Source organism: Biomphalaria glabrata, chromosome 10 (genome assembly GCF_947242115.1).
Source record: "Biomphalaria glabrata chromosome 10, xgBioGlab47.1, whole genome shotgun sequence".
NCBI lineage: Eukaryota > Metazoa > Mollusca > Gastropoda > Planorbidae > Biomphalaria > Biomphalaria glabrata.
The window spans coordinates 9,637,534-9,659,285 of NC_074720.1; the positions used below are offsets into that span (position 1 = coordinate 9,637,534).

The 21,752-nt window shown below is 38.3% G+C and overlaps 1 protein-coding gene across 2 annotated transcripts in view; it reads right to left on the minus strand.

The window, feature by feature from the left end:
* Nucleotides 1-742: 742 nt before the first annotated feature.
* Nucleotides 743-21,752, minus strand: part of LOC106059515 (collagen alpha-6(VI) chain-like) — a 66,562-nt gene continuing 45,552 nt past the window's right edge. For both annotated transcript variants that reach the window (XM_056044097.1, XM_056044096.1), the window contains 17 exons: nucleotides 19,228-19,303; nucleotides 18,444-18,488; nucleotides 18,217-18,321; nucleotides 16,728-16,841; nucleotides 15,470-15,611; nucleotides 14,962-15,085; nucleotides 13,568-13,643; nucleotides 12,228-13,097; nucleotides 12,004-12,071; nucleotides 10,902-11,031; nucleotides 10,117-10,356; nucleotides 9,269-9,430; nucleotides 7,783-7,894; nucleotides 6,379-6,544; nucleotides 4,801-4,900; nucleotides 3,237-3,319; nucleotides 743-868 (listed from right to left, as the gene is read on the minus strand). In XM_056044097.1, the coding sequence (XP_055900072.1) occupies nucleotides 815-868; nucleotides 3,237-3,319; nucleotides 4,801-4,900; nucleotides 6,379-6,544; nucleotides 7,783-7,894; nucleotides 9,269-9,430; nucleotides 10,117-10,356; nucleotides 10,902-11,031; nucleotides 12,004-12,071; nucleotides 12,228-13,097; nucleotides 13,568-13,643; nucleotides 14,962-15,085; nucleotides 15,470-15,611; nucleotides 16,728-16,841; nucleotides 18,217-18,321; nucleotides 18,444-18,488; nucleotides 19,228-19,303 (2,667 nt within the window). In that variant the 3' untranslated portion in view covers nucleotides 743-814. The remainder of the gene's footprint in view (nucleotides 869-3,236; nucleotides 3,320-4,800; nucleotides 4,901-6,378; nucleotides 6,545-7,782; nucleotides 7,895-9,268; nucleotides 9,431-10,116; nucleotides 10,357-10,901; nucleotides 11,032-12,003; nucleotides 12,072-12,227; nucleotides 13,098-13,567; nucleotides 13,644-14,961; nucleotides 15,086-15,469; nucleotides 15,612-16,727; nucleotides 16,842-18,216; nucleotides 18,322-18,443; nucleotides 18,489-19,227; nucleotides 19,304-21,752) is intronic.

Genomic DNA, 21,752 nt, shown 5'->3' on the forward strand with positions numbered 1-21,752 from the left:
TAGTTGCACAAAGGTATAAAACTATATGCTCGTTAATGTTTTGTAGAAAAGATAATAAATTATATTATTTTTTTTTTTCGATGATATTAAACTGTTCTGAATATATCTCTTTTTACTTCTAAAGTATTTTAACCATATTTTTCCTAACGAAATATTGGTTTGAAGAAAATAGAATAGTTAACTCAATCTTAAAGCTAATATAGTTTTATATATGATTCAAATCACAACTTCTTTAAGGCTAGTATAAAATTCAATAGTCTAATGAAGGAGCGATGGCTGAGACCAGCGGCTGAGTGATAAGCACCTGGGTTCTCAGGTTAAAATCCTGGTGAAGAATGCATTGTGAGGATCTTTAGGTCACCTTTGAGTTGACCCAGTTCTAATGAGTACCCGACATTAGTTGGGGAACAATAAAGACGAATGTGCTGGCCACATGAAACAGTTTACATTATTAACATCATCAGCTCTATAGGTCGCAAGGTCTGAGAGAGGAACCACCAATGATGTAATAAACTTAATAAACATTCAAAAACAGATGGCATCACAAACAAGGAGACTATTTATCAATCGATAGAGTAGATTACTTTTAACATTTTAGTATATTCCGACAGCATCATGTTTTTTACATGTTGTTAAAATACATTATTACAGAACACAGCAGCTTATAACAGAAAAAAAACAACACATGGGTTCGAAAATATTATTGAAAAACAACATTTATAGATAAAAGTAAACAATAGTATAAAATAGTATTTTCTTTTTATTGTTTTTCTAACACATTCCAACATTTTCAATGCTACATCATGTATCACCTTTAACTTGGTGTGTAGATATTGTTGAAATAATGAAGACAGTCGAAAAGCTGTATCTGAAAGAGAAACAAGAAAGTCTGTGTGTAATACAAAAGAGCAGGAGGTAACAGAGCAGGTGGTAATAGAGCAGGAGGTAATAGAGCAGGAGGTAATAGAGCAGGAGGTAATAGACTAGGAGGTAATAGAGCAGGTGGTAATAGAGCAGGAGGTAATAGAGCAGGTGGTAATAGAACAGGAGGTAATAGAGCAGGAGGTAATAGAGCAGGTGGTAATAGAGCAGGTGGTAATAGAACAGGAGGTAATAGAGCAGGAGGTAATAGAGAGGGAGGTAATAGAACAGGTGGTAATAGAGCAGGAGGTAATAGAGCAGGGGGTAATAAAGCAGGAGGTACTAGAACAGGAGGTAATAGAGCAGGTGGTAATAGAACAGGAGGTAATAGAACAGGAGGTAATAGAGAGGGAGGTAATAGAACAGGTGGTAATAGAGCAGGAGGTAATAGAACAGGAGGTAATAAAGCAGGAGGTACTAGAACAGGAGGTAATAGAGCAGGTGGTAATAGAACAGGAGGTAATAGAGCAGGTGGTAATAGAACAGGAGGTAATAGAACAGGTGGTAATAGAGCAGGTGGTAATAGAACAGGAGGTAATAGAACAGGAGGTAAAAGAGAGGGAGGTAATAGAACAGGTGGTAATAGAGCAGGAGGTAATAGAGCAGGAGAAAATAGAACAGGAGGTAATAGAGCAGGTGGTAATAGAACAGGTGGTAATAGAGCAGGTGGTAATAGAACAGGAGGTAATAGAACAGGAGGTAATAGAGAGGGAGGTAATAGAACAGGTGGTAATAGAACAGGTGGTAATAGAGCAGGTGGTAATAGAACAGGAGGTAATAGAACAGGAGGTAATAGAGCAGGTGGTAATAGAACAGGAGGAAATAGAACAGGAGGTAATAGAGAGGGAGGTAATTGAACAGGTGGTAATAGAACAGGTGGTAATAGAACAGGAGAAAATAGAACAGGAGGTAATAAAGCAGGAGGTACTAGAACAGGAGGTAATAGAGCAAGAGGTAATAGAACAGGAGGTAATAAAGCAGGAGGTACTAGAACAGGAGGTAATAGAACAGGTGGTAATAGAGCAGGAGGTAATAGAACAGGAGGTAATAAAGCAGGAGGTAATAGAGCAGGTGGTAATAGAACAGGAGGTAATAGATTAGGAGGTAATAGAGAGGGAGGTAATAGATTAGGAGGTAATAGAGAGGGAGGTAATAGAGCAGGAGGTAATAGAGCAGGAGGTAATAGAGCAGGTGGTAATAGAGCAGGTGGTAATAGAACAGGAGGTAATAGAGGAGGAGGTAATAGAACATGAGGTAATAGAGCAGGTGGTAATAGAGCAGGTGGTAATAGAACAGGAGGTAATAGAGCAGGAGGTAATAGAACATGAGGTAATAGAGCAGGAGGTAATAGAGCAGGAGGTAATAGAGCAGGTGGTAATAGAGCAGGAGGTAATAGAGCAGGTGGTAATAGAGCAGGAGGTAATAGAGCAGGTGGTAATAGAACATGAGGTAATAGAGCAGGAGGTAATAGAGCAGGAGGTAATAGAACAGGAGGTAATAGAGCAGGAGGTAATAGAGCAGGTGGTAATAGAGCAGGAGGTAATAGAGCAGGAGGTTATAGGGCAGGTGGTAACAGAGCAGGAGTTAATAGACTAGGAGGTAATAGAAAAGGTGGTAATAGAGCAAGTGTTAATAGACTAGGATGTAATAGAGCAAGAGGTAATAGACTAGGAGGTAATAGAGAAGAAGGTAATAGAGAAGAAGGTAATAGAGAAGAAGGTAATAGAGAAAGAGATAACAGTTAAGCTTTCCTTTCAGACCTTGCGATCTATGGGGCAATGGTTAACAAGCAAGGTGTTATGTGGCCAGCACAACCACCAACCGCCTTTTATTTCCCCGATATTAGTCAGGTACCCATTAGAGCTGGGTGGACTCAGGAGCGCCCTAAAAATTCCGAAATCCAAAATCCCAGTCTTCACTGAGATTCGAACCCAGGACACCAGGTTCAGAAGCCGAGCACATGGAAGAGAGAAAGAATTTAACCTATTCAGCTAAACATGACAATACCATTCACTGGATTCAATTTGACTATTTTGCATGAGCATCTATGGAATTTTCTATATGACACTATCTTTTTTTGAAAGGCTGTTGTTCCCCTTATGACCACTATTATATAGGTATATATTATATAGATATCATATAGGTAATGCTACTTAATATCTAGGAAAAATGTCCCTTGTTGAATGTTGTTGCTGCTCAGCATGTCCTCCTAATAAACAGCTGATTTCGTCAGTTAGAAACTAGCAGAAGAGTTATGTGCTTATTCATTAAATATAATTTACAGCCATAGTGCATACATATAATATTTTTATTACCTTAGTTAACGGACATGTATCTTGGAACTTTGAGGACATCATAAAACGATGCACGCAATCCTGACATTTACCTTCCAGAGGCGCTAAAAAAGAAAAATCACAAATTAGAGTTTCGCTTTAAAACACTGAAACAAATTATCAATAGTTACGTTTTTCTCACTATTTTGATTTTATTTTCCATTTTTGCCAAAAACTATCAATTATAAATATTATAAATATATATATAAATATTGTAACTGTTAAAAATAAAAAACCATCTTCAGCTGAAAATAAAATCTCTTCGTAAAAAAAAATATGTTTAAAATGTGTAAAATTTTATTAAAAGTTATTGGAAAACAAAAAGATGACATCTCCTGATGTTTAATTAGGATGAACTATTATGAAATCCAATGACATGTTCTGTTTCAGGGTTAATGTACGTGTTATAATGTTTTGGAATGCGTTCGTTCCTTAGGCGCCAATTTGCTTTAACTGACAGAAGAGAGCGCCTGGTTGCAGGCGGCTTCAGAGCGAGACAGCTGGAGGTCACTTACAGATGGAATACAATTTTGAGACCAAACGAAAATCCGCTGCCCAGGACAGACGTAGATGGCGAAAAGACAATTGAAATCAACCACCAGCGGACAATGGTTATGCCATTTGAAATTGTCGTATAGAGTTGTACATACCACTTCGAACCCCTGAGGCCAGCAAAAGCGAAAAAGAGCTCCCTTCTACCGTCCTAAATAAACGGCGCACACCTCACTTACGCCGTTCTGTCTGACGGAGGGGGGGGGGGGGTTAGACTCGGGGTTAAACTCGAAGTTTAGTTTTGCGTTCACTTCCGGTGGATACGGACACTCCAGACTCGCCGAAGGCCGCACCAACGGTGGTTATCATCATTTCATCTCTGCCTGTGGTCCCTTCTGGGGCATAGGCCACCAACTGGCTTTCTCCAGGCATCTTGGTTCTGGGCGAGTCTCTCCAATGTCTTGCCCATCTGCTTGGCATCTGCTTCCAGATCGCGGAGCCATGTATTCCTGGGCCGTCCCCTCTTCCTCTTTCCTTAGGGCTTGCCTTGTTATGTTGGATGCAGGCTTGCGAAGGGTATGACCTTTCCATCTCCAGCGTCTCTGAAGGATATCTAACGGTGGTTAAGCATGCGCTGTATGTAGCAAATTACTAGCAAAATATGGCTGGGACTACATTAAGTGAGGTTTCCCTTTCAGACCTTTGCGATCTATGGGGCATATGATATAAAGATTTTGCGTTTCTTTGGCGCAAGGTTAACAAAGGTGTCATGTGGCCAGCACAACGACGAACCACCTTTACTTTCACCAACTAATGGCAGGTACACATTAGAACACATTAAACTAAAATGATTGGACTGAGAGGTGCCCTGAAATCCCGAAATTCAAAATCCCATTCCTCATAAGGATTTGAACCCAGAACCCTCGGTTTGGACGCCATGCGTTTTACCACTCAGTCACCGGGTTACACAGTTTCGGGAAATATTTCATTTCTCATTAAGCTTCGGATTCGATGACAAGCCTTATTATTATGTTGAACAAAGTCTCAATATTACCTTCAACTGTAGTGACAACCTCGTAACTGTCTTGTGTCACTCCGAGAGTCATCAACCCATTGTGGAATACAATCACTAGACTCACATCACCTGTTGCAGTCTAAAACAACAGAAAAGATTATAAAACAAAACAATGATTACGACTTATACAAATGCTGGAATAAAAGAAAAAAAGATAAAGTTCTAGTGCACAGCTGTTATTGCATGATTGATTTCTTATGAAATAGGTACAATAAAAAAAATATGTGAAAAGCATGGGAGGTAAATATCGTTACAGCGATAACTAACAATTAAACGATAATTATATCCCTTTCCAAAAATTGCCCTGCTCCACATTTTAAGACACGGAATAAAACGATAGCATATCAATACAGCATTATCGAATGCAGTTGAAGTATTGCAATAAGTGGTCTAATTATTTATATTTTCAAATAAACAACATAAAAAGACGAATACAGCAAGTCTCCAGAAGAGCAACAAGATGTACAGTCTTCATACTAGCGACCTCATTCAACTCTGTAACCAATTGCGAAATTATACCATATGTAATAACTTCACTGTCATTACATCTATAGGTATATATGTCAGAAGGGCCTTAGTAGTTCAATTAATTATCAATATTGGCCAAATCTAAGTCCTTCGAGAGTGTTACCGAGCCAACATTACAGTGATCCATTAACCATAGGAGTTTACATTACTTTCTTCAAGATTTAGATGATAAATTTTCGATTCTAACCAATGTGAAGAACTCTATATTCAAAGATCACTGTTGCCAACTGTAAAATGAAAATAAGTTTTTGCTACAATCGAAAGAGGTTAAAAAAGGGATCTTTACGGCGCTAAAAAGTTCACACACACAAAAAAAAAACAGCATTAACATTCCCTACAATCTGAACACCAAATACAGCGAATAGCTAGACATTTATAGTTACCCACCAGGAGTGACAATGCCCCATTGCATACCACTTCTGTATGGTATATAGATCATATCCTCTACGATTGTTATCTATTATGAAATGACGGAATTTTCGATGGACTTTGGGCAATAGGCAGAAACTCTAAATAATGCTGAAAGTCATCATTTATTGGTATAACTAATCTTTGAGGATTGATGATTTGGGGATAGTAATATTAGGTTGAGGATCCACAAAAAAATGTAGCTTTAATTTGCATATTAGAATTTGCCCTTCCTTACATGTCAATACAATGAAAAAGAGAAAATCAGCTTTGATAAACAAAAGACAACGACACTCTAACCTTCCCTTGCGACAAATTAACATGATGTGACCTCTATACATCCTATAATGAGTATATACATTATAAGCATAAATTCCCATAAACAAGAGAGAACAGCATCTTTATGGCATCAAACAAAGAAGAACAAACAAATATTTTGATTTTTGAAAGCTAGTTAGACAATGCAACTAACCGTCAAGCTCGTTACTTGACAGCCACAAAATTATCAAAATGATAAAAAAATGAAAATCAAGATGACTTCGTATCACCAAATAGACTACTTCAACACTGATAAATTACAGCGATGTTTGTCAGTATTTCGGAGTACTGTATAGCACGTACCTGCCACAAGACAGTTGCCTTAGAGAGACCCCTGTCTCTGTCTCGCTTGTTGCCGACAACGACGTTAATTGTCTCTTCGTCTCCCCAGATTTTCAGAGTAAAGTCATCATGACATTTGGACTCTGGGGCAGACACGATGCGAAAATGTGGCGAAGAGAGGCTCAATCTGGGCAAGATAAGAAGACAAAAAAGATGATTCAATGACAAGAAAATTATTATAACTAACACGCTAAATGACATGTTTATAAACCAAAACGCTCGATTAACAAAACGAAATGAACAAATCTTCTCATCTTATCTTATATAATACAGACGTTACTTCAAAAGAGAAGATGATTACGTCCTACACGTCAGGCATTTAGTCATGCATATTAACCAATGACTTAAATTCTGCCAAGTCACTGGTTTTCCTGGCTAGCTCAGGCAACCCATTCCATGCTCTAATAGCACTAGGGAAGAAGGAGTATTTGTAAAAATTTGTCCTAGCATATGGGACGAGGAATGTGCGAAAGTGCTATATCAAAGGTGTCGCCAATGTTCACATCTGATCTTGTTAATTACTATTAATAAGCACGAGATAATATTCACATTTAGAGGCCATTTTGTGACAGACTCAATATTTAGACGGGGTTAGACAAGTAAAAATATATATTTAAAAAAAAAACAATCATTTATCACAATGCGTCAGAAATTATTTTTTTTTTATTATTGATAAAGATTTACAAGAAAATTTAATAAATAATACCAGAAATATATATGTGAAAATCATATTCTTAACCATGAAAACTTGTTTTGTTTCACATATTTCGGATGTTTCTTCGTGTCCCTCGGGGAGTAATGATAAGGGAAATTCAGCTTACAAAATATCTACTAAACGGTAGTCAAGATTGCACACCACACGACCAAGAGGAATGTAATACTTAATGTAGTTATGTAGAAACACTTGGTGGCTTATGGAGAAGACTGAGATTTGGGATTTTTAGAAAGCCCTTGTGTCCACCATACTCTACATTACTCTACAAGGTACCTGACTTTAGTGCTTAAAATAAACGCGGCCGTTCGTTGTGCTGGCCACTTGACATCCTCTTTATCCAGCGGACATAGAAACAGGTGATCTTGACATCATCTGCCCTATAATAGTAAGGTCTAAAAAAAGGCACTTTACTTTTTTTGGAGAAAGACCTTGATATTTGTGTACAAGCAGTGAGACTGTGTATTGTCACGTGGGATTTATTTATTTAGAGACAACTGAAAGAAGGTACTTTACTTTTTTTGGAGACAGACCTTGATATTTTTATACAAGCAGTGAGACTGTGTATTGCCACGTGGGATTTATTTATTTAGAGACTACTCAAACGTAGATTGGAGTACCAAGTGTTTATAGTTTTCTGTATTGGGACTTACGAAAATTTGAGAGTCACTGGACTTGTTTCAGACTGTCTTCGTATAACAGGCACTTCAATGATCTGATCTGTACAGTTTGAAGTTGTGTTGCTCTGGAAGTAAGGTGAGCAAGCTGTAAAGTTGTAGACAATGTTGTAATTTAGTTCAAAGTCATTCAACAAGACTTCGCTTAATGAAACTATTTAACATATGAAAAAATCGGAAATGCCTCTTAGACCGACACTGTTTGTGTTAAAATACAAATATCTGGCGAGGCCGCAGAGCAATAAAGCGCCTCGCTTTCGGGATTATAATTTCGGGTTTTTTGGGCGCCTCTGAGTCCACCCAACTCTAATGGATACCTGACATTAGTTGGGGAAAAATAAAGGCGGTTGGTCGTTGTGCTGGCTACAAGACACCCTCGTTACGCCCTGCCACGTCTCCCCTGCTACGTCTCCCCTGCTACGTCTCCCCGACTACGTCTCCCCTGCTAGTCTCCCCTGCTACGTCTCCCCTGCTACGTCTCCCCTGCTACGTCTCCCGCCTACGTCTCCCCTGCTACGTCTCCCCTGCTACGTCTCCCGGCTACGTCTTCCCGTGACATCTCCTTGATCAAATGAAATAAAAATACCATTTTTAGCGGCCACGGAAGGGGAAAAGACGCTATTAGTTTTGTGTGAAATGTCTGTTCGTCTGTCCGTCCGTCCCGTGTAGATCTCGTAAACTAGAAAAGATATTGAAAATCCGACATCACAATATTTTAGACCATTCAAAGTTCTGATGCAACGGCAACTTTTTTCTTTTCTGAAAGCGAAAAATCTCATTTTTAAATCACTTATGCAAGCAGTTTTTTCCATAAAATTACACCACTTTTACAACTATTAACTATTAAACACTCAAAGACTTGGGGCTCTCTATTAAGGAAGGCATCCGTTTTCCATATTTTTAACATATTTATACAAACGGTTGTAGATTTTTTGTCAAAAAATTTTGTTTTTATATTTGTATTGTTAAGTTATGTAAGTTCTGTTATATTAAGTACTATACACAAGAACAAATGTTAACTATTTTTTTTAAGAGAAAAAAATCTATTTAGCATGCATTATAGATTAGACATAAGTTAAAACGAATAGTAATCTTGTAAACAGCATTTTCTTGTATTTTATTGAAAATTAGCATCTACATCTTCAAAACACTAAACAATTAGAGCGATTAAAAGGCATCAGGTAGTTACCCAATATTCTCTCTTGTTCCTTAACATTCTCTCTTGTTCCTTAACATTCTCTTGATATTTAGCATTCTCTTTGTTACTGAACATTCCCTTTGTTACTGAACCTTCTCTTTCTTACTTAACGTTCTCTTTGTTACTGAACCTTCCCTTTGTTACTTAGACTTCTCTCTTGTTACTTAACATTCTCTTTGTTTCTTAACATTCTCTTGTTACTTAGAATTCTCTTTGTTACTGAACATTCTCTCTTGTTACTTAACATTCTCTATTGTTACTTACTTGGCGTGTTCTGGAGTTGCTCACTTAAGGTCCTCACGTTACAGCCGCAGTCTACTATGTTAAAATCAGCGTAGATGCAGGACACTGGGAAGTGACCTATGACCTGGGTCAACACCTGGTACGTCCTTTGGTTCTCCCACACTGGGACTTTCTCACACAAAGCTGATGAGAAAAAAGATAACGTGATTTTATAATGTATAATTCAAAGTGTGTATGCCATGCTCAATCTTTGAATGGTGGCACCCCCTCCCTTTCTGACAATATAGAAATTCCGTTTGCCACCCTACCCTCTTAACCAGCTGAGGACTGAATGAGCATAGTAGACTTTTGCGGTGGGTCTAGATGGATTCATAGTACATATGAGGTGCCCCGATGGTTCAAAGGACTAACTAGCTGATGAAGATGATGGTGGAGGTGATTTTGCATATGATCTTAGGTCATATTGCATTTTCTTTACATTAATTTTCCTTTAGGAGTAACTAAAAATGCAGTAACAAAATTAAATTTGTATTTGCTTTCACATTAATGGCTCTAAGGCCATGGCTTTAAGTGCGTAGCTCTAAGAGCGTGGTTCTAAGGGTGTGGCTCTAAGGCCTAGGCTCTGAGGGTGTAACTCTAAGAGCGTGGTTCTAAGGGTGTCTATAACAGTGTCTCTAAGGGCGTGCCTCTAAGTGCGCGCCTCTAAGCCGTGGCTCTTGGGACATGGCTCTAAGGGAGTGGCTCTAAGGCAAAACTCTAAGGGAGTGGCTCTATGGGTGTGACTCTAAGGCCACCTCTCTAAATGTGTGACTCTAGAAACACGGTGTGCTAATGACCGGTCTGTTAATTAGCCTTCATGCCCTACTTACTGACTCCATTACTGCACGTGTCCTCGGGCCCACACTTCTCACATGCCCCGTAACTCAGCTGACAACCTACGCCCCTGACATAGACAAAGTTTCGCGGGCAGCATTTGGGGAATGATTTCCCTTCGTGGCAAGCGTAGTAGCCTCTCCGGCTTCCGACCATTTGGTAGGTCATTGCCCCATGTTCCTCTGCTATAGAGTAGTCCCAGAGGGGATCCAACTTACAAGTCTTTTGGCATTTATCTGTAAAATATTGAAGCATCAACTAATTTACAGTTAATCTATCTAACTAAAATATAAGTAAATTTTAAATAAACTAAATATTTAGACACGAATATTATAAACTGCCTGATACGCTTAAAGATCTTTTCCGCCATGCTAAACTGGGAATGTCAAAGATACATTTTATTGGATTGCCTATTTATTTTTTAAGGCACAGTGGCTAAGTGGTAAAGCGGTGACTAAGTGGTAAAGCGCTTGCTGTCTGAACCGAGGGGCCACGGGTTCGAATCCTGATGAACACTGGGATTTTAAATTTCGGGATCTTTAGTGCGCCTTTGATTCCACCCAGCTCTAATGGGGACCTGACATTAAATGGGGAAAAATAAAGGTCGTTGTGCACATGACAGCCTCGTTAACAATAGGTCACACAGAAACAGATGACCTTTACGTTATCTGCCCTTTAGATTGCAAGGTCTGGATAGGTCTCTATTTTTTATCTTCATGCTGCCTTAATAAAAAGATTGAAAAATAAATATAAAAAAAAAAAAAAAGATATTTTTTTTTACCGAACGGGCAGCTAACTTTCCAGCTTGGGGCACAGTCTAAGGTCTCTTGGTCCCAAAACTGTCCTAGAGGACATCGTCTAATGACCATCAAGGTTTTGTTGGTGCGAGGGTTGTGATAGCACTGAATCACCTGCAAGAAATGAAAACAACACAAGTTACGACAACGTGAATCCCGGGTAAAAATATTTAAGTGACTTTTAGCTGATACTTTCTATGCTGTTTTGTTTATAAAATTTTGAAAATTGACTAAAATTTCTGTGGCTAAGAACAAAACAAAGCAGCAGTCCATTGGAAAAGAAATCATTTCAGAGACGCTGACGATGGGTAAGCCGCCACACCTCATTCGCAAGCCTGCATCCAACACCAGAAGACATACTCTCATCGGAAAGTCCCGAAAAGAAGTCAAAGAAAGAAAGGATTGCCAAAAACTACATGACGCCGAGATTCTGAAGCCGATGTCAAGAAGATGGGCAAGATGTGAGAACAGTTGGAGAGACTCGCCAAAAACCGAAACGCAACACGATTTAGCTGTGACTGAACAGCAATGAAACAGTTTTACAAAACATACTAATACTAATAGTATTTACAAATGTCGAATCTGTCGAATGAATCATTTTTCTCAACAAATAAGTTTATAGTTTTCCCCAGTTCAATTCGCAACTTTAGTCTTTAATCTTGACAAGCTATAGATGAGGATCCTAGCAATGGAATTTAGATGCCACAGAAGGATCCTAGATATCACATTTAAAGACCGCTTCACAAACTAAGAGATTACAGACAGGGTTACTGCAGCGATTGAAACCCATGATGACCTGCTAACTATCGTAAAAAAAAAACGCAAGCTAAAAATCTATGGCCATATTATCAGGTCTTCGGGGTTCGCAAAGACCTTCCTTCAGGGAACAGTACCAGGAAAAAGAAGAAGAGTCAGACTTAAAAAGCGATGGGAAGTCATCATAAAAGAATGGAAGGGCCTGCCATTGAAAAAGGTTCTAAGACAAGAGACAGGAATGGAGAAAGACGTCGACAAATCATGCCTGGTGCCTCAACGGTCTAACAGACTAAGGGATAGGTAAAGGTAAAGGTAAAACTAAAACCTTACCTTGGAACAATCATCAGGATAAGGAAGATGAGCAACGTCATTGATAAATGCGCCTCCTTCACACGGGTCTAAAACACAGAATAGTGTACGAAAATATTGTTTATAATATCAAAACATGATACAGCATTCAATATTCAATATACAATAATTTAATTTGACCATTACAACGTGCTATGTAACTTTCTATTCTATATTAGCTTTTTTCACATGCTTTATGATCTTACCTTTAATTGGGGGCCCAGCAGGTCTTTTAATAATGGCTGTTGTAGTTAATGCCACTGTTGTAGTTAAGGTGGTGGTGGGAGCTGTTGTTGTGGTGGTTGACGCTGTGGTCGTAGTGGATGGTGTCGTAGTGGTTGTTCTTGTCGTAGCTGTCGTGGTGGTAGTTGTGGTTGGTGTTGTAGTGGTTGGCGTTGTGGTTGTCGTGGTTGGCATTGTCGTGGTAGTGGTTGGCGTTGTCGTGGTAGTGGTTGGCGTTGTCGTGGTAGTTGTTGGCGTTGTTGTAGTCGTTGTTGGTTTGGTGGTAGTTGTGGTTGGTGTTGTAGTAGTTGTGGTGGGTGTTGTTGTGGTAGTGGTGGGTGTTGTTGTGGTAGTGGTTGTTGTTGTTGTGGTAGTGGTTGGTGTTGTTGTGGTAGTGGTTGGTGTTGTGGTAGTGGTTGGTGTTGTTGTGGTAGTAGTTGGTGTTGTTGTGGTAGTGGTTGGTGTTGTTGTGGAAGTGGTTTGTGTTGTTGTGGTAGTGGTTGGTGTTGTTGTGGTAGTAGTTGGTGTTGTGGTGGTTGTCGTTGTAGTAGTTGTGGATGGTGTAGTAGTGGTAGTTGTTGGCGTTGTGGTAGTCGTTGGTGTTGTAGTAGTTGTGGTTGTTGTTGTGGTCGTAGTTGTTGGAGTTGTAGTGGTAGTGGTTGGCGTTGTAGTGGTAGTGGTTGGCGTTGTCGTGGTAGTGGTTGGCATTGTCGTGGTAGTGGTTGGCGTTGTCGTGGTAGTGGTTGGTGTTGTTGTAGGTGTTGTGGTAGTCGTAATTGTAGTTGTAGATGCAGTAGTTGTTGTAGGTGTTGTCGGGGATGGTGTTGTTGGTGGCTCGTATGTAGGAAGAACAACTGTAAGGAAAACAAAAAATGACAATAATTCTGAGTAGATAAAAATATCGTTTCATATTAAAGTATAAAATTTAGATATCTATGTGTATCAAGAAATGCTCGCATAGGAATCAATTTTGTTATTTACTTGTTGTGTAAAGTTATTATGTGTGCTAGATCTATCACTTCATATCAAACTGCTTAGTCTATATGTCACTCTTATTACTGTTTCGTGGACATGTCGCAACGTTGATATATCCTAACGTTATACTTCATTTGTTTTGTTTTCTTCTTGTTTAAGTCTTAACAGACAGATCTATTAACCCTTTTGTGCACAACTTATTACGGCAAGGAAGACATTTACATTTCTGACACCAATGTTAAGATGCCAAATACTTGCGCGTCAATACTTGGTACTGTATGTGGGTCGTAGTTTGTGCATTGCTGTGTAAACGTTATTACAGGTTTTGATCCCAAAGCGTCATGTTTACCTGTTTCATCACACACTTGTCTTGTCAGATTTTTCATCCGTATAGAAAGATCATCATAAGATCCGATTTTGAAAGCCTGAAACCAGAAGTCAACATTTATTTTGTCAACTATTTTATCTTAAGTATCTGAAATCACGGGGTACAACGATTTACCAACCTGGGATCAACTTTTGCAAGCAACCTAAATTTAGACATACAATGAATTAGAAATGTTTCTGCAGCAAGGCAAAACAACCAAAGCGTGTCTTAAAAATCCCAAATTGACAATGGCAACTAAAATGCAAGTCTAAAATGCCTGTTTAGTGAGCATTCTTCTTGATGGTAGTGAAAGTTGGTCAAAATTCATGCATCAAGAGCATAGGAGAACTAGTTTTTACTGGCGCTTCCTGCGACCTGGAGGGAGTCGTCTCACCAATCAAGACGTTTGAAATTAGCCAATACGCACGGTATGACATCCTCTAGCTGAGCTTGCGGAGTGAGACCAAGACCATTCGTTAAAAAGGACTGTACACTAACCTGCAACGTCATAACCTGTGGGCAGTTTAGACCAATAGCTCGTCTCAACGTCACAGGTCTGTACGAGAAGGCAACAAGCTATTGGTCTCCAAAGCCCACACGTTGTGACGTTGCAGGTCAGTGTTGATGCCTTCTTTAACGAACGGTTTCGGCCAGGCCCAAGTCTCGCCTACAGGGATGGCTGCAAGCAAGATATGAGAACCACAGACATCAATGAAAGTATATGGTAGGAAATACCTCAAGATCGGACAGCACGAAGACGGACTGTGCATGTTGGTGCGAACCTCGGCGAGAGAAAAAGAAACGATGCGGCCTTGGACAAGAGAACGAGAAAGTAAGCCCTATCAGGCGCATTCACATGCATGAGCCGTGGTAGAATTTGACGCACCATATTCTGGCCCAACTCAGGGGGGGTGGTACAGGGATATCTGGGTGAATTTAACCATAATCGCTTTTTAAAGCATTTATTAATGAAAAAGGTTAACGATCTTAGTTCGAACTCATGGCTCACGCTTGCTCATGCCGATACACTAGCCACTCTGCTAGTGGCCTGCGTGTGATTATAGAGGATTGTATATTTATATATTGTTTGTTTTAAACTTACTTTTTTAAAGGGGCGACTTACAAAGGGGATTAATTCAGCTGTTACCACCACTTCAGTCAAGAAAAATTTCTTTTCGTTGTTCGAGATACCAAACAAAATAATTACCAACAGTTAATAAACTAAATAGTCATTTTTTTTAATCGATTCTCGTGTTGCTAAGTGTGCAATATCATTTTCTCAAGGTTGTCATAGAAACAAGGGCAAGTAACCTAAGCGGGACCAAAAAACCCAAACGAGCGAAACACAATGGATGAAAAGATGAAGATTCGGTTACCTGTTGGGCTCCGTTAGTTGTTAGAGTTGCCAACTCATTCATGTCGGCTTTGTCACCGACCCCCACTCCCCATATGTCGATACCTCTGCTCTTGGCCACGTCTGCTTGATGTTTGGTCTCATCTCTGGGACATAACATAACAATGACATAAAATATTCATCAATAATGCGACCTGTTATTTTACCAATATTTTTTAATTGAGCATGTATACCTTCTTGTTTTCTAAATATGGGGACACAGGCAGGCAAGGAATTTTAATTAAGCTGAAGAATAATGATGGCGCGCGGTTGACGAGTGATATAGCACTTGGCTTTTGAACCGAAAGGTTTTGGTTTCGAATCTTAGCGAAGATTGGGATTTAGAGTTTCGGGATATTTATTTAGAACCCCCCTGAGTTCACACAACTTGGTTGGTTGTTGTGCACTCTAGTATGCTTTGTTGATTCACAGCTAGGATTAAATACATAGCTACGTTTCATTGATATAAACGAGAAGTAAAATAAACCTACATTATTGTAGATTGTCCATCTGTGATGATCATTATGGCTTTAGAAACGTTAAATCTGATACTAGAGCTCAGCATTGCAACAGCCGCTTTGATTCCTAAATCTGTTCGTGTCTGTGTGTCAGGATATTCAAACGCCACCACTTCTGTAGCATGCATAAAGAGAAAGAACTGTTGATAACATTTGTAAACAACTCAAATGAATTACAATACACTAGTGCTAAAGCAATAAATCTAGCAGGTAAAATCTAAAAATAAAATGATTTTGTTTCTCTATCGTATCTTATATTTCTTTAGTTGTTTTTTTTTAATGCATTGAATTTTAACTCTCAATAACCTGCTCAGTTTGCAGCCGAACATTAAGAACATTCTGGGCTCATGTAGGTCTCACCAGCCACATGAGGAGGCACAAAGCTCCAGTACAAAGCCCTCAGCCCCCTGGATGACAAAAGTGGTCATCATCGAACCACGATTGTGGAACTATATATATATATACACACACAAACCATTTACAAAATACTTTCTAGGTAAACTCTTTACTTCTAGTGAACAGATCTCTAGCACGTATTACTTTTAATAGATACATTTTCTCTCAAATAAAACAACAGGACTCAGGAATTCCAAACTCTTTTATTAATAATCCAATAAGAATAAATTGTCCCATAGAATCGAAAGAAGGCGTAGTGGCTGAGTAGTAAAGTGCTTGGTTTCCAAACCAGGGTCCCGGGTTCGAATCCTGGTGAAGACTGGGATTTTAAATTTCAGTATCTTTGAGTGCCTCTGAGTCCACCCAGCTCTAATGGGTACCTGCCATTAGTTGGGGAAAAATAAAGTCGGTTTGTTGTTGTGGTGGCCACATGACACCCACGTTAACCATGGACACATAAAAAGATGACCTGTACATCATCTCCCCAATAGATCGCAAGGTCTGAAAAAGGAACTCAGCTGTTCCTTCCCTTAGATAAGCTTTGATTTTAAAAGTATTCTTTTTTTCTATTGCTTGTTCCCATGTTGTCACAGTATTGAATAGTCATTCTTTCGCTCTTCCATGTCTGTGACACTACAATATATACTTATATTTTGACGTATTTAATTAAAACAACGCGGTACTCAAAGAATAATCGAACCCTAACGACGTGCTATTGAAAAGACTGACTGTAAAAAGATGAAGAATAGAGATAGACTGGTACAAATATTACAAATATTCGAAGATGATTAGGTCAAGAGATTATTGCTTATACTTGACAATATCAACAACGTACCTCTCTGAAAGTCACTAATGTTGGACTGAAAATTTAAAGTTCCAGTGACTGCATCCCCGTAGACAATGACGCCAACTCTTGTGTAGTTGTCTCCGAATTCTAAAGTGTTAACAGCTGAAAAAAAAAAAAATAAAAAAAAAAATCATTTATTGTTAGGTTATATACAATTACAATAGTGAAGTACGGTATGTTGTATAATTAAACTTGTTGAATGACATGGAAGACCCCAGAGCAGTTGACACCAGGTGGTAAGAGTCTTCAGACACTGCCAGCAACAGATCTTTGTAGAGACAGCTTGCCACTCAATGCTCCAAACTTCGAGGGAGGACCTTAGTCTAAGTAAGTCTAAGAATGACATCCTTTATGGCATTACTTTTGTTAAAAAAATTTTCTTAGGTAAAATCAATTTTGCTAATCAACTTTGTTATGAAAACTTGTACAGTTTTATTGTCTTCTTCCTACCAAATTAGAGAGCTGCTTACAAAACACAAGATAATTATATCCTACGAGTATCCATATTCCATGTGTTGATCTAGTTTATTATAACCAGTTCATTCATTAAGAACTATAGATTTAAGTAATATAATCATGTTCTATGTAGGATGTGTGGTCGAGAGGTTTGTATTGGCTACCTCTTAAAGGGGCTCGAGATTTTACACCAGACTCGACAGTTGAAACTAAAGGCAGCACTGAAAACCTTCTCTTCATTCCATTGCTCCACAAATGAGATAGAACCATAGCGCTCTGGGCTATACGCGTGAATGTAGCGCTATATAAAATCTATTCTAATGTTATTAAATCTTTTAAATTACAGAGGTGTTTTCAAGGAATAAGATAGTTAAGTCCTAAGCGTTTCTATGTGTTTATCTAGTCGTGCATGTTAATTAAAGAATTAAACTTTGCAACATTATTGTTTTACTGGTTGATTTAGGAAACCTGTTTTACCCTCTAATGTCACTATAGTAGAAGAACCACTTGTAAGAATTTGTCCCAGCATTTGGAATAAGAAAGGAACCCTGATCTTTGTGTATTTCTGAGTATTTTACTACGTTGTCTTTTGTATTTGAAGCTTATGGTTAAATATTTTTGTAAACTTGCTATTTTACTTGTTACTCTTCTGTCTAATTGCTTATCTTTATGATGAATATCCGAGTTTTAAATACGACCATTTTTTTTTTACTAACCTAGTGTTCACTTTTTCTGCAGTTCAAAGCAAATGGAAGAGTTTATTCTTCAAAATAGAACATTAAAATATATATATATATATATATTATATAGTGCACCTTTCATGCTATAAGCATGCTGAATGCGTTCTATTGTGGACCGATTGGAGGGGGGGGGGGGGAACAGAGGATATCTGGGAGAAGGTATGCGTGCTGAGTTGATGCCCTCAGCAAACAACTCAAATCGAGTTGGGATTCAAACTCGAGCTCTCTAGATAAGCAGCCAATAATCGAAGTCTAAACAAGAGCACACCGGATGTTCTCACCTTTAGCAATAGTGTTGAGCGCGTTGATGAAGATCGCTTCACCGATACTATTGGAGCCATCGATGACCAGCACGAGGTCCAGGTAATTATAACAAACACTGATGTCTGGAGAAGAAAGAGATAGAAATGATTAACGCAGAAGTTCTCAAACGTGCACTTAAGGACACCATGCTAAATGTGACTTATTCAAATGAAAACAACAGCATTCTATCACTACACAATCTTACCTCTATCAAATACATCTGGCGTTACAACTGTTGTGGCAACTATTTCTGAAAATGAAATGAGAAAGTCCAAATTAGAAACAAACTAAGCAGAGCTTTGATAGTAATTTCAAGTTTTTATACTTACAAAAAGACTTGATTGGTATCACTACCGTAAAATGACAACAGGTTTCAAATTTATATGAGGAATCTTCAAAGATGCAGGTCTCAGGTGTACACTGTGTACCAAAGTATTGATAAGCCAACATTTTTTTAAAGTATATGATATTTTTTTTTTCATTTCTAGGCTTTCAGAATCAAATGTTCTAAGCTCCTACAAAACGCGAGGGTAAGATAACATAATTTTATTGATCGAATTGGTTTAGTACTAATTGGCAGCAGCGATCTTTCATAAAAACGTTTTGACATTGACCGTTTGGTCCAAACTTTATATCTTCATTTTCTAAAGATTAATTTTTACATTATATCACCACTGCCATCTCCACATCACTTTCTCTTCTTTGTCTCTTTCAGTGTATTGTATTGCTTAAAACAATGTCGACCGAATAGTGAAAGTTAAGAAAACTGTAAACAAAGAACAGTTTGATGTGATTAACTGTACAGTGAACATGCCTCATAAAATAAAGATGCAAGTGCGTGTTTCAGTTTAACAATACAAAAATAATGTATACTCTTTGTTTATGTAAAAGCCTTCAGAGGAAAAAGAAATGGCATCTGTGAAATTAAAAAAGGATAACTTAAAAGCAGTCTGTCTAAAATATTTAAATCTAGATTGAAATTCACTAACCTATTCTATTGCATGCCGCTGTGGTTAAATTTTCCAGCTGATTAGTGAACTGTTGAAAGTCTTCAATAAAAACTGTCTGAAAATTACACCAAGAAATTGTTGCAAAGTCAAACTTAGGAGTTGAAATATTCTTTAAAAATGCTAATGACCATAAATATAATAATGAAAAACCCAACGTGAACCAAGCTTTGTTACTATTAGAGCTTGGAATGGGTTGCCAGAGTCAGCAAAGAAAACCAATGACTTGTCAGAATTTAGGTCATTTGGTTAACATGCATTACTAGATTGACCTAGGAACAGGCGTATGATGTAATCATCTTCTTTTTTGAAGTAACGTCTATATTTTATAAGATAAGAAGATTACTATGTATAAGACAAATACATTATTGGCGTAAAAAAGTCTAAATTGGGTACTTATCTCAATTCCTTCTCCTATTCTATGCAAATTTATAAAACTCGTTTTGCAAACATTAGAACATTTCATTGATGGCGTAAAAAAAAATGCAATACATAGACTACTCGGAAGACACAGGAAATGTTGATATGATATGATTTTAAAAAGTATACGATCCTTTTTGTGCATTTGTAGCACAACAAAATTCAAGTTCTGACGTATTCCGTTTGTAGCACAAATAAATTTCAAATATCAGGTGACCGAGCCTCGCTCGGATGAATAATTTGTTAAGGAAGGATATATACCCGAAGTTATTTTGGGAATATTGTTGTAATTACGAAAATGAACGATCGGGTAATGACTATCGATCCGAAGAGTTGCTTTTTCGTTCATTCAGTTCTCAATGTAATTGTACATGGCGATTAGAATAGAAAGTCCCCCCAACAGTAGGCCTATAGTAAACCACAGCTCCCGTCTTAACGTTTTACATTGCTTCTTTCGGGTAAAACTATTGGGCTATTGTTGTAATTACGAAAATGAACGATCAGATAAAGACTACTAATCTGAAGAGTTGCTATAGTGTTCTGTTAGTTCTAAATGTAATTGTACATAGCGATTAAATATAAAGTCTCTTAGTCCTCCTACAGTCTAGACAAACCACATCTCACACCCGTCTTATAGTTTGCGTAAAACTATTGTAGGCCTACTATTATTGGCTTGGAAGAAAGTCTTTGCAGTGTTACTTCTCAGATGGTTACGTTCATACATTTATCTAATTATGGAATTAGTATATATTCATTATGGCTTTAGTACGAAACATCAAGTGACGCAAATCTCTACGTTATAGGGTAAAACAGGCACTTTGTGACAAAGTAAAATGGCAAATTTTTTCTTAATAGACTTAAATCATTGCATTAGTTTTCTAAAGAAAAGTTTCCGTGGGGCACCTCTGTTACGCCGAAAAATATGTTCGTCCCCCATACGGGATACGTACCCTGCCCAGCCTGACTGTCGGACTATAAGAAGTTCATACCGGCTTTTGTCATCCATCCATCCATCCCAGTGGTGCTACAGCCCGTGGAGGGATATGGCTTGCTTTTACAGATCCCTCAATTCAGATCTCTCCTGGGCCTTCCGTCAACACGCCCTAACTCCAAGCTTTTTACCGAGGTTTATAATTAAATCAAAAGAGGCTGCAGCGTACGCAAACTCGTTGACCGCTAGATGGATATCATGTTTAGTGTGAGCAAGTAAGGCGCAGAGAAGCTGTGTTATGACCATTTCCTTTGTTTTGGTACAGGAGAGTAGACACCGAAGCATGAACACATGGTAATAATTTACCAGCAAAATAATAATAATAATAAGGCTTGTCTTCGTGTCCGAAAATTAATGAGGATTGCAGCTGTGAACTTCATATTTTGCCACATCCAGGGCAAGCATAACCATTGTCCGCTGTGGTCGATTAAGATTTTCTTTTAGCGTCTGCGTCTGTCCTCGGCAGCAGATTTTCTTTTGGTCTCAAATGTGTATCCGCGGCCTTTGTATAGAGGGAATTCTTTAAGTCCGACAGTTACGCTGGACAGAGCAGTATCCTGTATGGGAGACGAATCTCAGACGAACGTATGCCAAAGGCAGTCTTTTTTGGTGAGCTAAAAAGTGGTCGACGTAACACCGTAACGCTTAACAGACCAGTTTAGGCGCCAACATGCCTTAGCTGACATAGAAGAGAGCACATCGTTGCATGCTGCCTCAGAACGAGACAGCTGGAGGTCACCAGCAAAATAAACAACAATGTAAAAGGTATCTACAACACTACGTAATTAAAGAGTAAACAATTTATTAAGCGCTTAAAACACAATAACTAATCATACATTGGCACATTTAATTTCATTACTTTGCTTTTATAGTTCTATAATAAATCAATCTACAGTAAGATGGTGCGCAAATGTTTAATTAGGTCTAATGGTTCTTTAAAACTCGTTCTTGTTTGCAAAGAAATATTTTAGTGTACTGCGATAAGCCTAGTGACGTAAGCAGCGTTTTTCCCGTTTACGTCATGGAAAATTTTCATTCATAAAACATTCTAGCCAAAATTAATTTTTCGATAATGAGGCATTTTCAAACCGATATA